The following is a 23,575-nucleotide window of genomic DNA, read 5'->3' as shown; positions in this document are numbered from 1 at the left end:
ATCTTGCCAGCAGAGGTCACCACGGCTATCACATAGGAGTTATGGGCGTCTGATGACTGGAGCCGGGTGATATCGGACCCGCCCCGTCTGACAACCGGAGGGACCTGGAGGGGGGGTAGTGGTCACCGGGCAGGGACCGGAGGACGGCCGCTCCTGGACGGGGAGGCCCCAGACTGACAGGCCGGACATGCAGAGGTGAGGTGGAGGAAGTGTTTACACCGGTGCATGTAGGGTGGTATGCGGGCACCTATAGCTACCTGGCAGCTACATCATACAGTACCATATACACCACTATATAATGTTTTATCACGTGAATGGCTCCAATTACTGCTCTTTTGGATCATTGGTTCTGAGATCTGTTAGGAACAAGATCCCAAAATAATAAACTCCACATATATATTCCTGCAACGCGCCATACCAGATCTCCCATAGGTCCCCTTTGTATATAGGTGCCGATGACATGTAGTATAGTGATGTCACTGCGCCATACTGTGCATGCGTTACAATGTATCAGCGCCAGTGTAATCAAAGTGGGGCCCAGGCTTTTTCGCGGATATGGATATAGTTTTGGTTCCCCATCAGGTCAGACAAGGGGGTCTGCAGGTAGGTCAAATGCAGTGGATATTTAACATTGAGTTGTGTCTGCAGACAACGTGTATCGTGCACAGATTTTTACGTGTGGAAAAGCGGACGCATAATCCATTAGCTGAAAAGTGTCAATTCTTTTGCTGCAGTTTCCAGCGCAGAATTCAGAAAAGCTCTACCACCCCTGCTGCAGCATTAAAACGCAACATAAACTTGACAAATTAATTAAACATGATATTTTTTATTAAAATTTTGTTTGTTTTACATCACATACGCATTTACATGCTGTGAGGCAGAAATTGATCAGTCATATGGAAAGTCCCTTCTAAGTTGCAAGTCCGACCCGCTGCTTTGTCTAACCAACAACAAGTTGTTTGGGACATTGTGGTTTTGCGCAGGCCCCTAGAGGTGGTCGGGGAGGCCATGGCGTCTGGTCAAGAACAGTTCCTTTGTAGGAAAGAAAAGTCCTTCTTAGTTTAATACTAAGCCTGAGGTTAGCCCTTACCTTAGGGCACATTCACATGGCCGTCTGCGGGGACGTACATGCGGCCGCAATGTGTGATCTGCAGCCCGTGTATATCCTATAAAATATCTGTATATTAGGTGTTGCTACTCTCTTGCAGTGTGACTGGATATGGAATACAATGACAAGCTGGCCAGGTTCCGCCAGGGTCATCTCAACCCCTTCAATAAACCAAAAGAGGAGGAAAGTCCCCGGGAGGACAGAGAGCAGGAGACTTCCAAAGGTTTGTTTATTCATGAGGGCCCAACTAGGAGAGATGGAAGTTCTTGATACTTCCCCCTCCTATCAATATCCTAAATGATAGATCCACCTAGTTTATATCACTCTCTATACTTTGACACATACTAAGGTACATTGCAGGGCTGCAGAAAAGTAGGGTCACCAGTTTATATATGACTATATATTTTCAGAATCTCCACCTGGATCCCCTCTGCGTTTGCCAGAATTCCAGTGCCCTGAGCGAGTAATGGATTTGGGTGTTTCAGAAGATCACTTCTCTCGACCGGTGGTGAGTAGGGCAGAGATCTACAATCTGTGGAGTCAGTAAGACAAATTTCTGACTCCAGCTCTACCAAAATGTTCACTGCCTCTAGCAGTGCTGAGATAAATGCATTTCTCTCTAGTGGCATTTTCCTCTGATCTTTTGCACTCTAGCACTACTGAGCATGTACATAAATTGGAGTGCACATGCATCTTGACTAAAAACCTAGAAGAGGATGCACAACCCACAAAGACAAGCCACATGCAGCTTGTCAGGCTGCAAATTGCAGCCCACACCCTACTGACAGTCCAATAAGCAGTTCCATAACTGATGGGGGCATTCATGGGTGCAGAAAGCCAGGTAGCAATGAGGGAAGCTGAGAAGTCCGTGCTGCTCCCGGGTCCTCTCCTGCTTCTCCAATCTGTGTCCTGCCTCCTGACACTAGTTGTGGCCGTCGATGTCAGGGCCCAGAGCAGAACACCCCCAGGATCAGGAGAGGACCCTGCAGGGGTAAGTACTTGTCAGCTGTACTATACAGTTCCTAGATCCTCTACCTTTCCTGCTGCGGGTTCTGATACTGGCACATACAACCAGCACGGGACACAGAGCAGAGTTGCACATGGAAAAGAGAAGAAGATGTTGTGTGAAGCAGAAGGGGAGCCAGGAAAGATTATTTATTTATTTTTGTTTGTTTGTTTTGGGGTCTCTAGTACTAGCTGTCTGATCTGGGGGCCTCAAGTATTTGTAGTTTTCTGTTCTGGGATCTTCAGTAATATTAGTCTTCTATGGGGTCTCCAGTATTATTGACTACTCTGAAAGAAGTATTTGGTTGCTGGTATTTATTACTGTACTGTGGTATTTATCATTTCTTGGGGGGTGCATTTGAAGCTGTACTGTGGTTGATCTAGGGTCCTGGTTGGTGGTGTGGCCCCTTATAGTTGCGCAATATGACAATTCAGCCCTTGGGTTGTTCACCCCTGCCATGAATCCTTATACCAGAAATAGAACTGAAATTTTTTTTCTTTATTTATCATTTTCAAATACATATATATCCAAAAGAAAAAAAACAAGATCAAACATTACATACATGACATGCAATTACACCTAACAGCATAAAAGAGAAAAAAAACATAAATAACAAGAAAAGAAAAGAAACCCTCCAAAATACAAATATATCCCCACTATTTTATCACTGGCACCGCAGCACCGTACACACAATCCCTCTACCATATTTTCTGAAGCTACTGATCTTCATTTATTGTGTAGGTTTTAAATGTATAGAACTGACATTTAACCCCTTCCCGACACGACGAGCCGGTCCATTTTATCATGACTCCGACTCCACCAAAATGGTCTGATAACCCTCTGTGTCAGACTTCCAGTCATTCACATTTTTCAGCAGTGTCAGAAATTTTTTTCTCCAAATCCAACATTGAGAACGGTTGTGGTCACATACTGGTTGCCCTAGATACTGAGCTGATTGACCAACAGTAAGTGTAATAGTTTTCTCCCTATTTTGACTCCAGGGTCTCTATCAGGCGTCTGATATCCAGCAGTTGAGACAGGCGATTGAGGAGTGTAAGCAGGTGATCCTGGAGCTGCCCGAACAATCAGACAAGCAGAAGGACGCAGTGGTCAGACTCATTCATCTTCGGCTCAAACTACAGGAGCTAAAGGTGAGTATTGTTTTTTGCCTATTTCCCAACTTCATGTTCTTGACAAACAATACAGGAATGATTATCCAAAAGCCCTTTAGTATACATGAGTAATTTACTCCTATTCATATTGATATAGTTGTTTTAATTTGCTGGTGTACTGAAATATTTAAACCAGGGAAGAATTTGTTGCTTTATTATACTCAATCATTTGAATCAAAACAAAATCTAAGAAAAAATCATTGTGCCCTAAATGAAGTAGTAGAAAATAAACAGTGCTGAATAATTTGTGTTCAAGGGAAAAGATTAGAAATTCTGCCTGAAAAGAAGAACATTTAAAACTACAATTTAATGAAAACCTTTAAAATTGGGCCACTCTTCAGCCACTGAACTATCAATTTTATTCAGGCTTTCAACAGTGTGGGGATAGTGACACGGTATGAATGTGTCCACAGTCTCACTCTTAGTATCACTTAGTATTCTGTGAATATCATAAATTTATTTCCATTGTGCAGGACCCCCGCGAAGATGAGCCTAACATGCAGATTATATCAGAGCATCGATTCTACAAGGAGAAGAGTAAAAGTGCAAAACAAGTGTGTGATAAGTGCAGCACAATTATTTGGGGCTTGATCCAGACTTGGTACACGTGTACAGGTAAGAGACCATGAGGACACATGGCACCGTTCTACATCCAGTTAAAGTCCTTCTACTACTTTGTTCCTGTCCTACATACCTTTAAATCATTGTCCTTAAATAAAAACTCTACCTTTCAAAATCATGCCTAGGTCAAATTTTGGGCTGATAAAGTTGTTGTTTTTTGTATAACTGTAAGTAATGTATGTTCCAAATCGCCTACAAAATAAACAAATAAAATCCTGTTGTTTTTATGCAGCACGCTCCCCTATTGGCCTTTTCAGAAGACAAGCAGGTCTTCCTTAATGAGTAGTCAAAGCCATTGACTGGTTCCATCTGCAGTTACCATCATATATTCTCCAGCCTCATGCTGTATGCATATCTTTAATTAGCACCATTTAATAATGGAAAAGGGAATTCACAAAAATGTGTGTATTGATGCTTTATTTATAGGATATGTTTAAAAAAAACATGGACTTCAATGGGTTGTCCAATGGGTTTCCACATATAGTTGATACTATTTGTATAATGAAAGGTTTTGCAATTTTCCCAAATACTTTCTGTATCACTTTTCTAGATCTCAGCTTGCTGTCATTCTAAAGGAAGCTTCATTGTTTCAAGTACAGATCTAGAAAACCAGAAGGAATCAATACATAAAGTATATTGGAAAACTTTGTGAATTAAACAAATAATATAATTTATTTGTTGAAACTCAACAACCCCTTTAACTATTTACTTGAATTTGTTAAACTTCACTTAGGCACAAATAGGACATTGTGGTCTATCAAGCTATTGCATTAGGAAGATAGCAAACAGGGGACACAACAGCGCTCATAGGGTGATAACGTCGGATCAGGGTATAGGACGTAGTTAGACAGTCGCTTACCTGGTTTAGTTGTGCTTACACATAAGGCACAACTCTCGTATTGGCATATAGGGTCTTAGTAAGGGTCGAGGTGCAGCCGGCGTAATTGGGGTATCCAGACACGAGGTGCTAAATCGGCAGGTGTGATAGAGTCGGTACAGGAGAGCCAAGAGCAGAGGGCGCACGACAAGACTGGGTTTTCTTTTTTATTAAATCGTCATAAGTACACAGAGGATACACAACGCGTTTCGGGGAACTGTGGTCCCCTTTTTCAAGTGGATAAAGATTCTGTGGGTAGGCGAAGTACAAAAGGGGGATATGTGCATATATAAAATTTATACAAACATTTAAATACAAAGAATGAGGGTTTAGTAAATATGGAAAAATACACGAGAAGAAAATCCATAGATGCATAAATATTAGAACAAGCACCTATTAGATAACAGAATTCTTAAATATATACGACATATATATATACACATACGACATGACATATATACGAAAAAATATAAATCACGTTTCTTAGTATAATTGGTAAAAACAGTTGATAAAATCCAGTATTGATGTAAATTTAATCATAAATATTTATGGTGAGGGATGATGGTTAACCTTCTGGTTAAGAGTATTCATAATACATAAAATTGTGATGTAGCATAGGGATATATACAGAACTTCAATTAATCTCTTAGTTAAAAAATTTATAATAAATATAATAATAATATGTATAAAAAATATATAACAAATTGATGAATAAATGGATAATTAAATAATTATTTGATAAATACAAGGTATGGGTTCAATAATAATAATAATAATAATTAAATTAATTAATAAGTACATGGTATAAAAAATATATATGCTATATACAGATGCTCATTTCTATTTCCCCAACCAAGTGTGATGACGGGCTTACCAATCGCTGGAGTGATAATCGTGGGCGCTCCAGTGTGTGCGCGCGCCAGAATGCATGTTGATTAAATAGCCCGCGGTGTCTCTGTTGGAGGCGGGTGGTGACAGGTTATTGCGCATGCGCGGTCGCTGAAGTGTCGCGTCCCGCGTGCTGGAAGGTGCACGCGGGTTGTGCGCAAGCGCATTGTTGACGAGGAGACCAAAAACATGGCGTCCCAGGGTATGGCGTCATGTATTGTGTGTGTGTGTGTAACACAATGGTGTATTAGGACTTGATCCTATGTGGTGGAAAGTTAATTGCTAGTCTTTATGTAAAAGGCAGTGTGGAATTGTGATTAATGGAGGGAAAGGATTATGTAAAATAGGTAAAACAGGTCACTTGCTTAAAATAAAAATAAAAAGGTGAATGAATGAATAAATATATGGATAAATATATGGATAACAATGAGTTAGGGTGCATTGAAGTGTGGATAATGACAATGGTCGCATAATCTGTATTAAAATTATGTAGAAATGGATATTTACTAGATGAAGCAGAGTTAGATTACGTTTGGGTGTGCCAGGTTCAACAATAAGTTATCAGAAAGGGCGGGGTAGGGGGAGGGGAGGGTTGATGTTGTTAGAAATTCTCTTCAAACATTTCGTTTAGTCCTGCTGGGTGTAAGCTGTTTAATTTAAAAATCCAGTACATTTCGCGTTTTCGTAATTTTTGGAAGCGATCACTACCATCGACGGTTACGGATTCAATGGGTGTGACTGTGAATGCTGAGAAGTCTTTATCATGGCAGGCTAAGGCATGTTTAGAGACACTATGTTTAGTATAGCCATTTGTAATTTTGCTTCTGTGTCCGTTCATTCTAATGCGTAGGGTTAGGCAGGTGCGGCCTACATACTGTAGACCGCATGTGCATTCCATTAGGTATATGACATAGGTAGATGAACAATTGAGAAACTGGTGGATTTTAAAGGTTTCTCCGGTTTGATTGCTGGTGAAGGAGTTCTTCCGATGTTGAATGTTCAGGCAGCATTTACAGTTTATTCGGCCACATTTAAAACTGCCCGTAGTTTGTGGAAAGAGGGAAGTCGTTTTGGTTGTGTTTTTCTTACCCCGTAGTTTTGTTGGGGCTAGTATGCCTTTTAGTGTCTGAGACCGCCTATAAATTATTTTTGGCTGTCTGGGTAAGTTTTTGTTTAGAAAGGGGTCATTTTGTAGTATAGGCCAATGTTTTTTAAGGATGTTTGCGAGGGTTAGATGGTTATTATTGTAGGTAGTGATGAAAACTGGACAGTTGTTGGGTGGTGATTTCTGGGTAGGTTCTTGGCTTGACTTAGATGGTTGTAGACATTCAGCTTGTGTGAGATTAAGGGCTCTATCAAAGGCTGCTTCGACAAGGGGTTTCGGGAAACTCTTCTCTTTGAATCTCCTTTTTAAGATTAGACTCTGTTTTTTATAAGTGTTGGTTTCTGTACAGTTTCTTCGGATTCTCCTAAATTGACTAAACGGAATGTTGCTTTTCCATTTATTATGGTGTGCACTACCGTAGTCTAGGTAACTGTTTGTGTCTACCGTTTTGAAATGAGTGCTCGTGATGATCTGGTCGTTTTTGATGGACAGGTGTAGGTCCAGGAATTCAAGTTCGGTTGGGGAGAAGGTAGCAGTGAAGGATAAACCTGAGTTGTTATTGTTGAGATGATTAATGAATTGGTTAATGGAGGTGGCGGAGCCGTTCCAGATAATGAGTAGATTATCAATATAACGTTTGTACAATACAATGTTGGGTTGCCAGGTGTTGTTATTGTAAATTAGATCTTCCTCAAATTTACCCATGTATAAGTTGGCAAAGCTAGGGGCAAAACGTGTCCCCATAGCTGTGCCTTTAATTTGTCTGTAGATGGTGTTCTGGAAGGAAAAATAGTTATGGGTTAGTATGTAGTTAATCGCTTCAATGACAAAAGTGCTCTGTTGGGTAGGCATTGTGGGATCTTGGTCTAAGTAATATTGCACAGCTTCAAGGCCCTTTTTGTGGGGAATGTTGGAATATAAGGCCGTGACATCCAAGGATAACCACATGTAGGTAGATTTCCATTCAATTTCCTCTAGTGCTAGTAGAACACTAGTGGAGTCTCGTAAGTAGGAGGTCAATTGGGTGACGTGTTTCTGCAATAGGACATCTACATAATGTGAGAGATTGCAGGTAAGTGAAGAAATTCCCGAGATGATGGGTCTACCGGGTGGGTTTTTTGTGCACTTGTGGACTTTCGGAAGGTGATAAAACGTTGGGGTAATTGGAGTGTCTAGCCAGATGTAGTTTCTTTCTTTCTTATTTATAACACCAGAAGTGGTAGCTTTATTCAGTAATGTTTTCAGTTCCATTGTGTAACTGGCGATGGGGTTTGTGGGCAGAATCTCGTAGAATTCCTTATCAGAGAGGATTCTCAAGGCCTCTGACAGATACGTATCCCTATCTTGTAGGACTATTCCCCCGCCCTTATCTGCGTTTCTAATGACTATATCGGGATTGTCCGTAAGATTTTTGAGGGCCGTTCTTTCTGTTGGTTTGAGATTATGTTTGATTTTTAACTCTTTGTTTATATTTCTAAAGTCGCTTTCTACCATAGAAAGGAAGGTATCGATATGACTCCCTCTATGATGTGTTGGATAAAAATTGGACTTTGGTTTAAGGTTAGTGGGGATAATTGGCGGTTCTATAGAGAGGGATGGATTAGTTGGGAGGGTTCCTGGGTTGTCCTTGGTGGTTGATATACTCTCGGTGGGTTTATCTGCTAAGATGTTGAAGTGACGGGTAAGGGTCAGTTTTCTTATGTAGGAGTGAAGGTCGTTGAATAGGTCAAATTCATTGAATTTGGTGGTTGGGCAGAAGGAGAGTCCTTTTGTTAAAAGGGAGATCTCGTTTTGTTCCAAGATATAGGAGGAGAGGTTGAAAATCTTTACTTTTACATTAGTTTCTTGTTCTTTTTTATTCTTTGAATCACGGGCTGTGGTTCCGGTGGAGCCAGATTTGGACTTCCCCCCTCTACATCCTCTTCGACATTTTTTCTTTTTTGGCTTTTGATGGAGCCTTGCTGAAAAAAATGATGAATGGTGTTCAACTTGATCGGACTTTTGTCGAGTGGGATGGTGGGGGTGATGGTTTCTGATAATGGAATATATGGAGCTGAGTTGGGGGTAATGAGGGGTTCAAATTCCGGGCCAGTATTGTTCCCTAAAGAACTGGGGGTAGGGATATATTCCTCATGTATGGTAAGATCTAACAGGGGGGAGAGATTGTGGGCTATACTGGTGAACGTAGTTGGAGGTAGGCCAAGGGGCTGACCGGTTTCCAGTTGTTGCGGTAAGTTTGCGTTCAGGGGGGTGAAGAATAGGGGCGTTTCTGGGTTTTCTAGTAACGGAGTGGAAGGGGAGGGGGGAGGGTTTACTGGTACTGACTGTGTAGATGTCAATGATTGGTGGATGGAGGATGTGGTTGGGATTGTAGTGGAAATGTGCGGTCTATTTGTTTGTTTCTTGTACATGGGTTTGTTCTTTGTTTGGTTATTGGTGTTGATGAAGGTCTTATGGTTTCTATCGTGTTTGTATTTGTTAGTTGATGGGTGTTTTGTTTGGCGGTTGAAAGAGGGTTTGTCGTTTTGTATGAAAACCGTGGTTGTTTTTCTTTGGAAGAGTGGGTTTTTGGATGGGTGAGTGCTTGGGTTATCGGTAGTGGTGTGAGTGATCTGGTTAGTGGGTGTTCTGGGATTGGATGATGTATTATCGTTTTTTTGCCAGAATTTGATATTTCCACTTTGGAAGTCAAGTCTGTCCCGTTTCAGTTTTTTTAGTTTATTTTCTATCCCATCTTTTTCAAAGCTAAGGATTCTGCTTGTTATAAGTTTATCGAACTTGCTAAATTCGGCGTGTAGACGATAAGTATCTAGCAGTTGGTGATAGTGGGAAATATCTCGGTTCATAGAGCTGATTAGCTCTTCTCTTTTGGTTATGAGTTTGTCTATCAAATTTGATGCACATTCCAGGAGGTAACAGTCCCAATCGCCCTTTCTGATAACTTATTGTTGAACCTGGCACACCCAAACGTAATCTAACTCTGCTTCATCTAGTAAATATCCATTTCTACATAATTTTAATACAGATTATGCGACCATTGTCATTATCCACACTTCAATGCACCCTAACTCATTGTTATCCATATATTTATCCATATATTTATTCATTCATTCACCTTTTTATTTTTATTTTAAGCAAGTGACCTGTTTTACCTATTTTACATAATCCTTTCCCTCCATTAATCACAATTCCACACTGCCTTTTACATAAAGACTAGCAATTAACTTTCCACCACATAGGATCAAGTCCTAATACACCATTGTGTTACACACACACACAATACATGACGCCATACCCTGGGACGCCATGTTTTTGGTCTCCTCGTCAACAATGCGCTTGCGCACAACCCGCGTGCACCTTCCAGCACGCGGGACGCGACACTTCAGCGACCGCGCATGCGCAATAACCTGTCACCACCCGCCTCCAACAGAGACACCGCGGGCTATTTAATCAACATGCATTCTGGCGCGCGCACACACTGGAGCGCCCACGATTATCACTCCAGCGATTGGTAAGCCCGTCATCACACTTGGTTGGGGAAATAGAAATGAGCATCTGTATATAGCATATATATTTTTTATACCATGTACTTATTAATTAATTAATTTAATTATTATTATTATTATTGAACCCATACCTTGTATTTATCAAATAATTATTTAATTATCCATTTATTCATCAATTTGTTATATATTTTTTATACATATTATTATTATATTTATTATAAATTTTTTAACTAAGAGATTAATTGAAGTTCTGTATATATCCCTATGCTACATCACAATTTTATGTATTATGAATACTCTTAACCAGAAGGTTAACCATCATCCCTCACCATAAATATTTATGATTAAATTTACATCAATACTGGATTTTATCAACTGTTTTTACCAATTATTCTAAGAAACGTGATTTATATTTTTTCGTATATATGTCATGTCGTATGTGTATATATATATGTCGTATATATTTAAGAATTCTGTTATCTAATAGGTGCTTGTTCTAATATTTATGCATCTATGGATTTTCTTCTCGTGTATTTTTCCATATTTACTAAACCCTCATTCTTTGTATTTAAATGTTTGTATAAATTTTATATATGCACATATCCCCCTTTTGTACTTCGCCTACCCACAGAATCTTTATCCACTTGAAAAAGGGGACCACAGTTCCCCGAAACGCGTTGTGTATCCTCTGTGTACTTATGACGATTTAATAAAAAAGAAAACCCAGTCTTGTCGTGCGCCCTCTGCTCTTGGCTCTCCTGTACCGAAGCTATTGCATTATACATCAGTTACTATGTGCCTGTATACAGAGGAGTCCATTAAAATTATATAGTCATCAACTCTTTGTAAATTATGTTTGCAGTACATGTATGTTAAGTACTATTTACACTTTTTCCTTTAAAGGTTGTTACTATCGTTGTCATAGCAAATGTTTGAACCTTATTACCAAATCCTGTGTGAGGTCAAAGGTCAGTCATCAATCCGAGTATGAATTAACTATATGTCCAGAGGCTGGACTGGACAGTCAGGACTATCGTTGTGCTGAGTGCAGGGCACCCATCTCATTGCGTAAGTACAAAGAAAATTATACAGGATTGTGTCAGTATTTGATTTATGTTCCTAAAAAATGCATTAGTTGCCAGCAGATGGTATTTCTAAAAGCTGGGCACCTCTGACTGCTGAAAAGTGGATGAATGATTCAAAGAGTAAAAGACTGCAAAATGGGTAGGGGCAGATTAAGACTGCCATGGGCCCTGGGCTGTATGAATTTTATTGCCCTTAAGAATTTCAAATTCACTTCTTACATATAGTACTAGGATCAGCATCTCGGGGAATGCAGGATGCGTCTCTTCTGCCTGCTTTTAATCTGCTGGAGTATAACATTTTTTGGGTGTTTTGGGTGGCCATGGCCCTTGGACCTCATGCCCCTCATTCGCCTCTCCCCCAGGAATTCTATTCAGTCGGTTCAGTAGTGTTAGACATTTAAATGTAGGGTGTATGGTTAAAGGTAGACACTATGCAAAGCACATGCTGGTTTAGCTTATAAAGCTAGGTACATGAGAAACCAAAAGCCCAGGATTGTTTATGTAATTTGATGTTGTTTTATCCCTTTACATGATAAACTACACAAAATGCCCAAGTGTTTTGTTTAGCACCAAGTGCCATAATAGTCTTGAATACATCACTTCATTCACATCCTGGTTAGTATCTTCCATAATAACTGAAGTCTAACCAGCTAAAAAGTCTATTGGTTTCTCTGGGCTTTTAATTTTGATCGTGTCAAATTGCGCCACTTTAATTAGGCCCCAATTATTTGAGATTATGTGAGATCGAAAAAGTAATGTTGCAGCTCCTGCCCAATTTAGTTGCTGAAATCCTGAAGACGTGTGGAGCATACTGTACATGTATGTGTCATACAGAGGAAATAAGTGACTGACAATTACTTGGCCCCACTTTTCTCCAGTCGTCTCTTAGTTGAAAGGGTTGTGCAACACATTTTCAAAAACCAAACATAGACTTGGGATGATATAAACTAAATAAGAACACAATTTGCCAGTCACACTTGCCATTCATGCTCACAGGAGTGCCACAACTGCTTCTGACAGACACGGGATACTCACTGATCTAATATTGGTCATCTAGGGTTTAGGTGATGGATGAATACATTCTAGAATACTCCTTTAAATATGAACATTCTGATGTTTCATGTATTTTTCAATAATAAACCTTTTACAGGAGGAGTCCCCTCTGAGGCTCGGCAGTGTGATTACACTGGGCAGTACTACTGCAGCAATTGTCACTGGAATGATCTCGCTGTCGTTCCAGCCCGGGTTATTCACAACTGGGACTTTGAACCACGCAAGGTAGGCACAGATTGAAGCCATGTCAAATGCATAATCATATTGTAGAGTTCTGGAAAGTTTTTCTGACGCCGCATTCTTCCACAAATTTACATTTTAGACTAGGATATATAATGGCTAGATGTTCACTTTAAAGCAGTTGTTGGAGATCAGTTCTATAAAGGGGTCAAACACTAAAAGATCACTTTACTCTTTTTTTCAGGTGCTAAAAAATGGTTGTGATTTGGCTCTTTCCAATCTCTGTTAAGGAAAAGAGGAAGGAGTCACATTAGACTAACATTTCTGGTTCTTTGCTCACCACCATTGACAAGTTAACCAATCCTTACCCTTCATGTATTGCCAATCATCTTTGAACAATCAGCTGATTGAAGGGGTTATCCAGGATTAATAAATTACGGACAAGCGGCTGGGCACAGAAGCCACGCACAGGGAGCTTCCGGACGGCTGAGGTGGCTGGCCATTCCTATCCGTCCCTATCTCTCAGCATTGTAGGGTGTTTGGAGATGGTGTCAGATGGGAGCTTCCGACCGGCCGGTAACTCCCTGTGCGCGGCTTTCGTCCCCATGTAAATAAAGTGGGACATCTGGAGCAACAGAGGAGGTGAGTACGTTTTATTTTTAAAAAGCCGCTCCAGCCCGGCCCTACGCTATTTATTAATCTCTGATAACTCCTTTAACTATCATTGGTAATCGGCAATAGATAATAGATAATCAGTAAGTGGTGATGATTGATATATATTTGGATATATAATTGATGCTAGATTGATAGATGATTGTTTGATCAGTGGCTGGTGATGGATAATTGGTTTATTTATTTATTAGGGATATATGATTGCTGATAAATAGGACTGTTGTTACTTTGTTAGATGCAGGGAATTGTGGATTTCGGCCTATAGTGTGGTCTCCACCTACAGGTGTCTCGCTACAATATGCGATATCTTGCCCTTATGTTGGGACGTCCAGTGCTGAAGCTACGGGAAATTAACCCTTTGCTGTTTAACTATGTGGAAGAGCTGGTGGAGATCCGGGTAAGGGCGAATCAAACCCTAAGTTTACTTGTTTTCCCATATTCAGGCTCAACAGTTCAGTGTAATTTCTAGAATGTGGCTAGATCGGTCTTTTAACTATTTTGACATTTTGTCTCCTCTGTAGAAGTTGCGTCAGGATATCCTTCTCATGAAGCCCTACTTCATCACTTGTAAAGAAGCAATGGAAGCTCGATTGTTGCTGCAGGTCAGCATTGTATTTGTAGTGTCTTTGCCACGTTGTTTGGTGGGTTTTCCACCCTATAATCGCCCCAGAACATAATGACCTTTCCTTTGATGCCCCTCACTTTCTTTTCTGAAAAGCTAAGTTATAAGCTTTTAAAAAAAAATTCAAATTTACTTTAAATCTGGAAAATGCCATGTGCATGGGTGCTAAAACTTTACTATGCCCTGGCTCCCAGTTCCTTTGTCACTTGTTACGTAAAAGAACGACACAACCTGTGGTGTTTCAGAAGAAAGTTCATAGGGAACGAGGGCGAGAGCAGGACAAGTACAATTCAATTTTCTTAAGCAATTCTGCCCCAGATACCAAGGGATTTTTACTACTCACAGCAGCTTCATACAGTCATATAATAATCTTGCTAAATGACAGATTTGGCTGGTAGTTTTGGAGCACATGAGCCTAATGGCAGACGGGCCAATCGGCCTTAGCTGGGCATGATTTAGGGCAGTGAAAGCCAACCTTTTGTCAGAATTTTTTTTTAAAAAAAGCATAACGGGTGATCCATAATTATGTGATATTTGTAGTTCTAATAAGTTCTCTTCCAGCAGTGTTGCTGAGCTGTAATTGTGATGGGTACAGCAATAAATAAACCTAGGGTAGGTTGTTGACGTACCCCAAGAGTGTAAAATGGACGTATTAGAAATGACGCTGATCCAAAGTATTTCCAAAATGGTGTCCATTTATTGGGAAGATAAAAATGGTGCACAACAAAGACTACGTGTTTTGCAAGTTGAGTGCTTCTTCAGGTCTGTGTATACTCTGGAGCTGAGATAAGATCAAGCACTCAACTCCTTTTTGTATTAAAGAAAATGTACCATCAAAATCCAGCATAAACCAGGGACACTTACTTATAGATCCAGACACCATGACTGGGTAATCTTCTTATATTTGTTATCCATGGCATCCTTCGTTCTAAAATAAAGGTTAAAATTTTGCTAATGAGTCTGGAGGGTTTTGGGGGTGTTACCAGGGCCCATCAGTGATGTCTTTTCACTCCCCTCTCTCCCTGCGGGTGCTAGATTTACTCAGACGGGGAGCGGAAGACATGTTACGCTCATTGTAACAGCCTTTGAGGCAGCAGCAGTGAGGGGCTCTGGAAGCACCCGCCAGAACCCCTCGGGTTCATTAGTACATTATTAAAAGTTAATTTTATAAGTAAGGAGGCCATGGATAACAAATATAGGAAGATTACCACAGTCACCGTGCCTTAATCTATGGATCACTGCTTTATTTGTGCTTGATTTTGATTTTAAAGCTCTTTACTTTTAATATTGGTCCCTGTTTGCTCTGTGAATCCATAGCCTAGTAAAGTGTGGTTATCTGTGTGATTGCTAGAGTGCTGAGCATGTGTGTCTAGTGGAGTAACAGGGTGACTGCTTGAGAGGCAAGAGAAGGTGTGCAGTGGAATGCCTGATCCCAGTTATAGTCATAATTGGAGTGTGGGGACTGTCTGGGGTGTGATTTATGCTTAATTTGTGTCCTGAGTGAAAGGTGCGTGCAAGATTGGGTGAGCTAAATAAATTGACCTCATGCAGTAGCAAATCAAATCCAGAAAAGAAAGCTCAATCGAGGACACCATAGAAAAGGTCATTATTTAAAGGGAAACTGTCAGCAGAAATCTACCTAATAAACCACTGCCTGTATGTTGTCAAGCAGCTGAACACCTTCCAGATATATATGTCCCAGGGTGGTGGAATCATCGAGAAAATGAACTTTGAAGTGAGTGTAAATTTGTTGTATAAAGTCATGGAGGCAGAGAGTTTAAAACTGAATTCAAGCTTTCCCTGTCTCAGAATGCACCCTTCACTGTAATTTATGGTCCTGCAATCGGAGAGACCTTGTTAACCAGATCTCCTGAAGTCTGTTGCATGATGTTAGTCAAGGGAGGAGGTGTTCAGAGGCAGGGAGAGCTTGACTTCACTGTTAAACTCTCCACCTCCTTGACTCTATACTACCAATTCATATTTCACTTCAAACTTGACTGCCTGGGTGATGGAACCATACTGGGCTATGAAAGAAACCTCATCTGTAAGGTGTAAAGCTGCTAGACAGCATGCAGATAGTAGTTTATTAGGCCAGTTTCTGATGACAGGTTCCCTTTAAAGCAGCACATTCTAGGACTGGTTCAGGGTGTAGAAAACTAAAGATGCCTTTCACAACATGTTCTTTACAGCTCCAGGATCGCCAGCATTTTGTGGAGAACGATGACATGTATTCCCTGCAGGATCTTCTGGATGTTAGCAGTGGACGACTTGGCGCCTCTCTCACAGATATACACACCATGTTTGCCAAGCACATTAAGCTGGACTGTGAGGTGGGAAGACTAATACCCTCGGATTCTAATAGAAAATAGTGTGTTAATGGTAGAAACTTTATTACTTGCTGAAAAATCATTTGGCTATTCTTCTACTGATGGCAATCTATGACCGCTTTTATGCCACTTTTTTGGTGTAGAAAGCCTTGAAATAATCACAATTACACAGAGAACCGCCTGTAATTAAGATTATTTAACCTCTTTTAAGCCGCATACTTCATGCAGAATATTTGCACTGTAATACAGGAGCAATTTACTGGATGGGATTAATCTAATCCATACGTTGTGTAATAGTTTACCACCTGCAGTAAGTCAGTTCATTGCCAGGGATTCTGTTCCAAAATTCTATATATATATATATATATGTAAACTGAAGGACAGGAACATAGGGAATATACAGGTACATGGTAAGGAAGTAACTAAAGTTTTCCAATCCCCCCATAGCCAATGCTGTCTACAGAAATTACTGCTATTTGCGAGCCGAAAAAACAGTTGGTATTTTGTTTTAGATTATCTGAGAGGACTCATGTTCATAAGTAATCTTTACATTGCAGCGCTGCCAGGCTAAGGGCTTTGTGTGTGAACTTTGCAAGGAGGGTGACATCTTATTTCCATTTGATAGCCACACATCTGTCTGCCAGGATTGTGCTGCTGTTTTTCACAGGTAAGATACTTTACACAAAACATCATATGAATGGGAGGTCAAGTCCCCCGAGGTGATTCTATGAATTGATGCCAAGCTACATGGATGTGTTGCAATGAAGTGCACCCTCGGCATCCTATATCTTATATAGCCATGTCCTAAAACATGATTTGGGCACTGGACCCAGGGAGGCACGGACTTTGAGAATCATATAGCATCAATATAATACTGGAGTATGGATTTTGGGCAGTATATGGTCTATAACAGTGATTTTCAGCCTTTTTTGAGCCGCGGCACACTTTTTATACTTAGAAAATCCTGGGGCACACCACCAACCAAAATAGCACAAAATGACACTAAAACAGTCATAAAAGGCCTCCCTTTACTAATAAAAAACCCCTAGCGGCCTCCCTTTACTAATAAAAAACCCCTAGCGGCCTCCCTTTTACTAATAAAAAACCCCTAGCGGCCTCCCTTTACTAATTAAAAAAACCCTAGCGGCCTCCCTTTACTAATTAAGAGCCCCTAGCGGCCTCCCTTTACTAATTAAAAGACCCTAGCAGCCTCCCTTTACTAATTAAAAGACCCTAGCGGCCTCCCTTTACTAATTAAAAAACCCTAGCGGCCTCCCTTTACTAATAAAAAAAACCCTAGTGGCCTCCCTTTACTAATAAAAAACCTCTAGCGGCCTCCCTTTACTAATAAAAACCTCTAGCGGCCTCCCTTTACTAATAAAATGCCCCTAGCGGCCTCCCTTTACTAATAAAAACCTCTAGCGGCCTCCCTTTACTAATTAAAAGACCCTAGCGGCCTCCCTTTACTAATTAAGAGCCCCTAGCGGCCTCCCTTTACTAATTAAGAGCCCCTAGCGGCCTCCCTTTGCTAATTAAGAGCCCCTAGCGGCCTCCCTTTGCTAATTAAGAGCCCCTAGCGGCCTCCCTTTGCTAATTAAGAGCCCCTAGCGGCCTCCCTTTGCTAATTAAGAGCCCCTAGCGGCCTCTCTTTACTAATTAAAAGGCCCTAGAGGCCCCCCTTTACTAATTAAAAGGCCCTAGAAGCCTCCCTTTACTAATTAAAAGGCCCTAGAGGCCTCCCTTTACTAATTAAAAGGCCCTAGAGGCCTCCCTTTACTAATTAAAAGGCCCTAGAGGCCTCCCTTTACTAATAAAAAAAAAAGACCCTAGCTGCCTTACCTATACAAATAATAACATTATATACTTACCCTAGATGTCTTCTTCCACGTACCTTCACTCCTAATGGCGATCCGCCCACCTTCTGTGGCTCCTGCACCGCGCGCCTCAGGTCACGTGACTTACGCGACCTGACGTCAGGTCGCGTCAGTCACGTGACATGGGCCGCGCGGTGCAGGAGCTACAGAAGATGGGCGGATCGCCTACGCGGGGCTTGTAGGTAAGTATGGGGGCTGAAACACGGGGCGCACGGCGGCAGCGCTACACAGGGGCACCATAGTTCGGGGAACTCAGGTTGAAAATCACTGGTCTATAATATGATATAATACTGTTCTGCCATTTTATGGGGGGAAAAAAACTGAGAAATATTCCATAACTATACCTGTAGCTTAATGTCATCAGAGTATTTCCATTAGAACCTATTATCTTTTAAGCTACATAAACTTGCAGGTAGTTGCAGTCTTTTGATGTTTAAGGACTACATAATATGCCCTGGCAGTGTTTTAGAGAATCTATGTGAAATAATGTTGTATTGTTTTCACTGATTTTATTTTTCGATACCAGGGACTGCTATTACGACAACTCGACAAGCTGCCCCCGCTGTATGAGGATGAGCCTAAGGAAACAGGCACAGGAGCCTGAAGATGCGACGTGGCAGCAGTGAGGAAGAGACCCCACATGCAAGACAACTATGGGAACTATAGGGGAAAAGACACTTTTATAATGTGGGACCTGCTTAGACCTGGCACCAGACCTCAGAGCGAACCATCTAAAGATTGTGGATTAAATAATGTTTGTGAGACCTTACATCTTATGAGAGACTATAGATAATCCGGTCTGTAGCTCTCATGTGGTGCCTTATTGCCACATTCTACACATGTGATTTAATAGTGAAGTTTTGGGGAGTGGAGCTGAGATGAGATGGCTTTTGCTCTCCCCTGTGGCCACTGCCATGGACAGCATCATGTGAAGAAGTTTTATTGTGCTTCTTCATACATTTCCTAACTTCTGTATATACAATGTACAGTCTCTGGCAGTATTTCCAATGTAAAAATGTATATGTATATTCGGTCTCCTCCAGCTAAGATTCTGAGGTACTTTTTGGAAGTTTTAAAATGTTCTGTGGATTTGTTCCACAGGGGCAATTTACATGAATCCTGGCTTCTCTCAGCACAAAACCCTGATGTCTGCCCACCTGCAGAATATTTGGGATACTGTCACACATTGCAGTTAAAACTGCATTCCAATCATCTTTAAGGTGGTTTTAGGTGCAGTTTTGTAAATTTAACAGGTGAAAGACATTTGTGGAGCAGGTTTCTCCTTCAAAATCAAATTCACCCGTTCAGTTCATGTCTTTCACCTGTTAAATTGACAAAACTGCACCTAAAACCACCTTAAAGATGATTGGGATGCAGTTTTAACTGCAACGTGTGACCGCACCCTCAGGGTGCGGTCACACGTCGCGTTTAACGCATGCGTTTAAAAACGCATTGCAATAGCTGGAGAGTGATTTGCCTAATTAAACAGTTGCTAACACCTGTGTTTACAAAACGCAACCGTTAACGCATTGTTAACACACGCGTTAACATCGCGGTTAACGCATGCGTTTTGTAAACACAAGTGTTAAGAGGTGTTTAATTAGGCAAATCACTCTTCAGCTATTCCAATGCGTTTTTAAACGCATGCGTTAAACGCGACGTGTGACCGCACCCTCAAAGCAAACCTACCTACTCGTTAGACCTAAACGATGCTTTGCAGAGGATAAGCAGCCCTGGCTGGGTGACATCATCGGGAGTCGGAGCACTGGTGGTGCTTTGTTGAGGCTAAATTTACATAAGATTTCCTTTAACGTGCCATAGATGGAAGGAACAATTTAGAGGTCTTAAATTTAGAGGCCTCTATGTAACTGTAAGACGAGTTTGGGGGAATTCTGCTACCTAATCAATTATTGTAAAACATTAAAAAAAAGTGATAGCCAATAGGACACATATTGGATTGAATGAGGGGCTGCCAGAATAAAAATATTCATTAAGATCATTATTGCTGTAATTTATCACCTTGTACATTAAAACTGATTTTGTCATTAAAATCAATGGCCATTAATGTAAGCACTATCAGTGTTTTTTCTGATATATTACTTCACCCTATTTAACCCTTGCAGGACTCAGACTTTTTTCGTTTTTGCTTTTCTGTTTTTTACTCCCCTCATATCAAAAGCAATAAGTTTTTTTTTGTTTTTTGTTTTTTTACGTTTACAGAAATTTACATGAGCAAAAAGACTACCCAAAGCGAATGTATAATACAAGAGCCCCCCCCCCCCCTCAAGCAGACCTATAATACAAGAGACACGCAGAGCATAGCACAGGAGACCCCCCAGGGCAGATGTATAATACAAGAGACCCCCCCCCCCCCCCATATGTATAATACAGGAGATTGTAAAAAAAAAAAAAAGATAATCAAGCACTCGCCACGCCCTTTTGTCAAGCTAGTTGTAGGAGAGCCAGAAAATGGTTTAAACCCCTTTATAAATGTGGTGCAGGAAGATTATTTTTTTTGTTTGTGCAAACTACGACATAATTCTGTTATAGACAGAATAATAAATCTCCCCCAGTGTCTAAATGGCGATGACTCGGTCCTCAAGATTAGCACTCAATTTTAATGGTGACCACTCTTCCTCCATGACATGCACTCCTTCACTATGGCGACCACACTGTTTCCATGATGACCATATTGGGGGGAGATTTAAGTGTCTGAAAGCAAAACTTATAGTTGCTCAGGGTCGGCTCCAGGTTTCTACATTATAAATTGCCTGTGTGGATTACTGTATGCAGGTGAGACCACCCATAGGGTACGGAATAATAACTTCTTGCTACCACTGGCGGCACATTTTCAATCCATGCATCACAACCTGGCACAGCTCAAATTCCAGGTAACAGAACACATACCCCGACTGAGGAGAGGGAGAAACGGCATCCAGCTATTGAAAAAGTCGGAGGTATATTGGATACATACCCTACAAATGTTGGAGCCTCTTAGTTTAAATAGAGAATATGATATACTCAGATTTGTTTAGCTAAAGTTCATGTTGTTTTCTAATTATAACTGCTATGTTTATGCACATTAACACCATTCTTTATCTTTTTCTCCTACAGAAAATCCAATACAGAAAATATTTACCTGCACAATGTAATAGATGGACATGTGTAGTGTTTACAGATACCTCATAGTGATATGTTCACATGAATAAATCATCATCATATCACTAAAACGGAAATAACTAAATATCTGCTTTTTAGCTAGAAATTCACAGTCACAGAAGTGAACAGTCATAACCTGCAGAATATGGCAATAAAATCTATATATTTTTTTGAAAGCAGACAAAATGCTAAAACAAAAACCATGCCCTTTTTGGTTGCAATCCACAAATGTGTTAAAAAATATATTAAACACAAAGTAAGAAGCTCCTATTCTATCAAAATTATTTTTTTTAAAGAAATCACCGCCCACCATATATACAAAAATAAAGTTAAAATTCTTACACTCTACCTCTTTCATGCAACTTTGCAACAAATTTCCTCTAAAATATGTACAAATCCAGAATACTGATATAAAGAGAACATACTTTGCTAAAAACAGTAAGATGTGGGGAGATCATACATTCCCCACATGTGTATATTCACCCAAATATGCAGCAAAGGTAATCTTAAATCCACAGGTGGCGCCAAATAATTTTTGCAAAAAATTGCACAGAGCGTCACACAGATATATTATTGTATGTTCCCTTACATAATGGTAACGCAAATAAAAAACTATATATCCATAAACCAAGTTAATGAGATAATAAAAGTCACGTTTATATAATGGAACTCACCACGGTTCATAAGAATGCGAGTAAGAACACCATAACATAGGTACCGTATATACTCGAATATAAGCTGAGACCCCTCATTTTACCACAAAAAATGGGAAAATCTATTGACGCGAGTATAAGCCTAGGGTGGAAAATTCATTGGCCAGTATATAGCTAGTCAGTCCCCTTCCCCACTAGTATATAGCCATCCAGCCCCTGCCCTCCGTGTATAGCCTGTCCCCTGTCCCAGTATATAGCTAGTCCCCTTCCCCAGTATATAGCCAGCCCGTCCCAGTATATAGCCAACCCTCTGGCCCTGTATATACCAGCCCCTTTCCCCAGTATATAGCCAGCCCCCTGCCCCAGTATATAGTCAGCCCTCTGGCCCTGTATATAGCCAGCCCCCTGTCCCGGTACATAGTCAGGCCCCTGCCTCGGTATATAGCCAGCCCTCTGGCCCTGTATATAGTCAGCCCCCTGCCCCAGTAAACTTGGTTTATACATCAGTATATACTGTATAAATAATGGATTGTTGGCAACGTACGCGCTTGGCGGGGCTGTAAAGAGAGATTAAGGTTTAGTGGCCAGACGGAGGCAACAACTATGCCTCCGTCTGCCACTATTTGTCAACGTATACGAATGTGTTGGGTGAACCCAGCCTTAGTTACAGCTGACACTCCTGATGCTGCTTTAGCTCTGTATGATGTATCTATCATTGACCGCAGATTAAGCACACACAGGGAGATTAGATGTAACTCATAGTCAGCACCATAGACACCAACACTATAGGGGCTTAAATATAGATCTCTATGGGAGTGATCTCTGGAGCCTGATATTTTACACCCATACAAACAAAATTTATCATTAATGGGGTATTCCAGGAACAAGCATAATCCATATACAAGTGGGGCCACAAAATATAAGCTAATATGTAATTAGTTATTTAAAATTTTGCTCCCCTTAGCAGAAAATGCTGTGGACACTATGTATATACTATAATGAAGAATTAAAATGCTACTGGCCTTTTAATCAGTCCAGTGATTTTCTCTGCATGAAGCAGACACAGGACAGAAGATGGCCACTGGTCACATGTCCACCTCACGTGTCCTGCAGCTGCCTGGGCAGGTCATGTAATCATCACTATTTTGGCTGCAGTCGGATGGTTGCAGTGCATCCAGTATGGCCAGTGTTGTGGTGAGACGTCAATCGCTAAGAGGAAGCCTTGTCTTACATCAGAATCTCCAATGGAAGCCGTCTCCAGTGTTATCATTTATGAGCTCTAAGCCATTAAGAGGTATGCAGTGTGTGATGACGTGAGGTAATGTGCAGTGATGGCAGTTACACATCATAACTATGGCAACAGAGCAGGACAGTCTGGTACATCACCACTGGGAGCATAAGAGGGAGGAGTTACTGAGTAGTAAAGGATCATGGGACTTGTAGTCTCCAGTGGTGGCCATTTTAATAACTCCTCCTACTTTAGAGAGGCCATAAATTTTGTGAATCATAAAATCTAACCAATTAAGCTCCATTTTGTGACTAATGACATTGAGTATTGTTATATTAATTTATTTATAGCATTATGGGTTGTTGTATCAGACGTTCATATTCCCGGAATAGCTAGTTAAGCTAGTTCGATGTCCGACTTAGTAGTTCTGCTGGTGGTC

General features: G+C 40.8%; 1 protein-coding gene across 2 annotated transcripts; it reads left to right on the top strand.

Moving 5' to 3' along the window:
• DEF8 (differentially expressed in FDCP 8 homolog) lies at nt 1-19,444 on the top strand. 2 transcript variants are annotated; one of them, XM_072117405.1, is made up of 12 exons: nt 1-195; nt 1,209-1,331; nt 1,519-1,616; nt 3,116-3,265; nt 3,760-3,901; nt 11,187-11,351; nt 12,519-12,646; nt 13,557-13,670; nt 13,795-13,875; nt 16,085-16,225; nt 16,780-16,889; nt 18,623-19,444. In XM_072117405.1, exons 2-12 carry the CDS (start codon nt 1,220-1,222, stop codon nt 18,720-18,722), a joined length of 1,341 nt encoding a protein of 446 aa, XP_071973506.1. In that variant the 5' UTR covers nt 1-195; nt 1,209-1,219; the 3' UTR covers nt 18,723-19,444. The 2 variants fall into 2 exon arrangements, with proteins under 2 accessions (XP_071973506.1, XP_071973507.1); XM_072117406.1 differs by lacking the exon at nt 13,557-13,670.
• Nucleotides 19,445-23,575: the final 4,131 nt, after the last annotated feature.

This window comes from Engystomops pustulosus, chromosome 7, assembly GCF_040894005.1.
Source record: "Engystomops pustulosus chromosome 7, aEngPut4.maternal, whole genome shotgun sequence".
Classification (NCBI taxonomy): Eukaryota; Metazoa; Chordata; class Amphibia; order Anura; family Leptodactylidae; genus Engystomops; species Engystomops pustulosus.
Note: the sequence above shows the minus strand (reverse complement) of the source record. Positions and strands in the feature narration are given on the sequence as shown.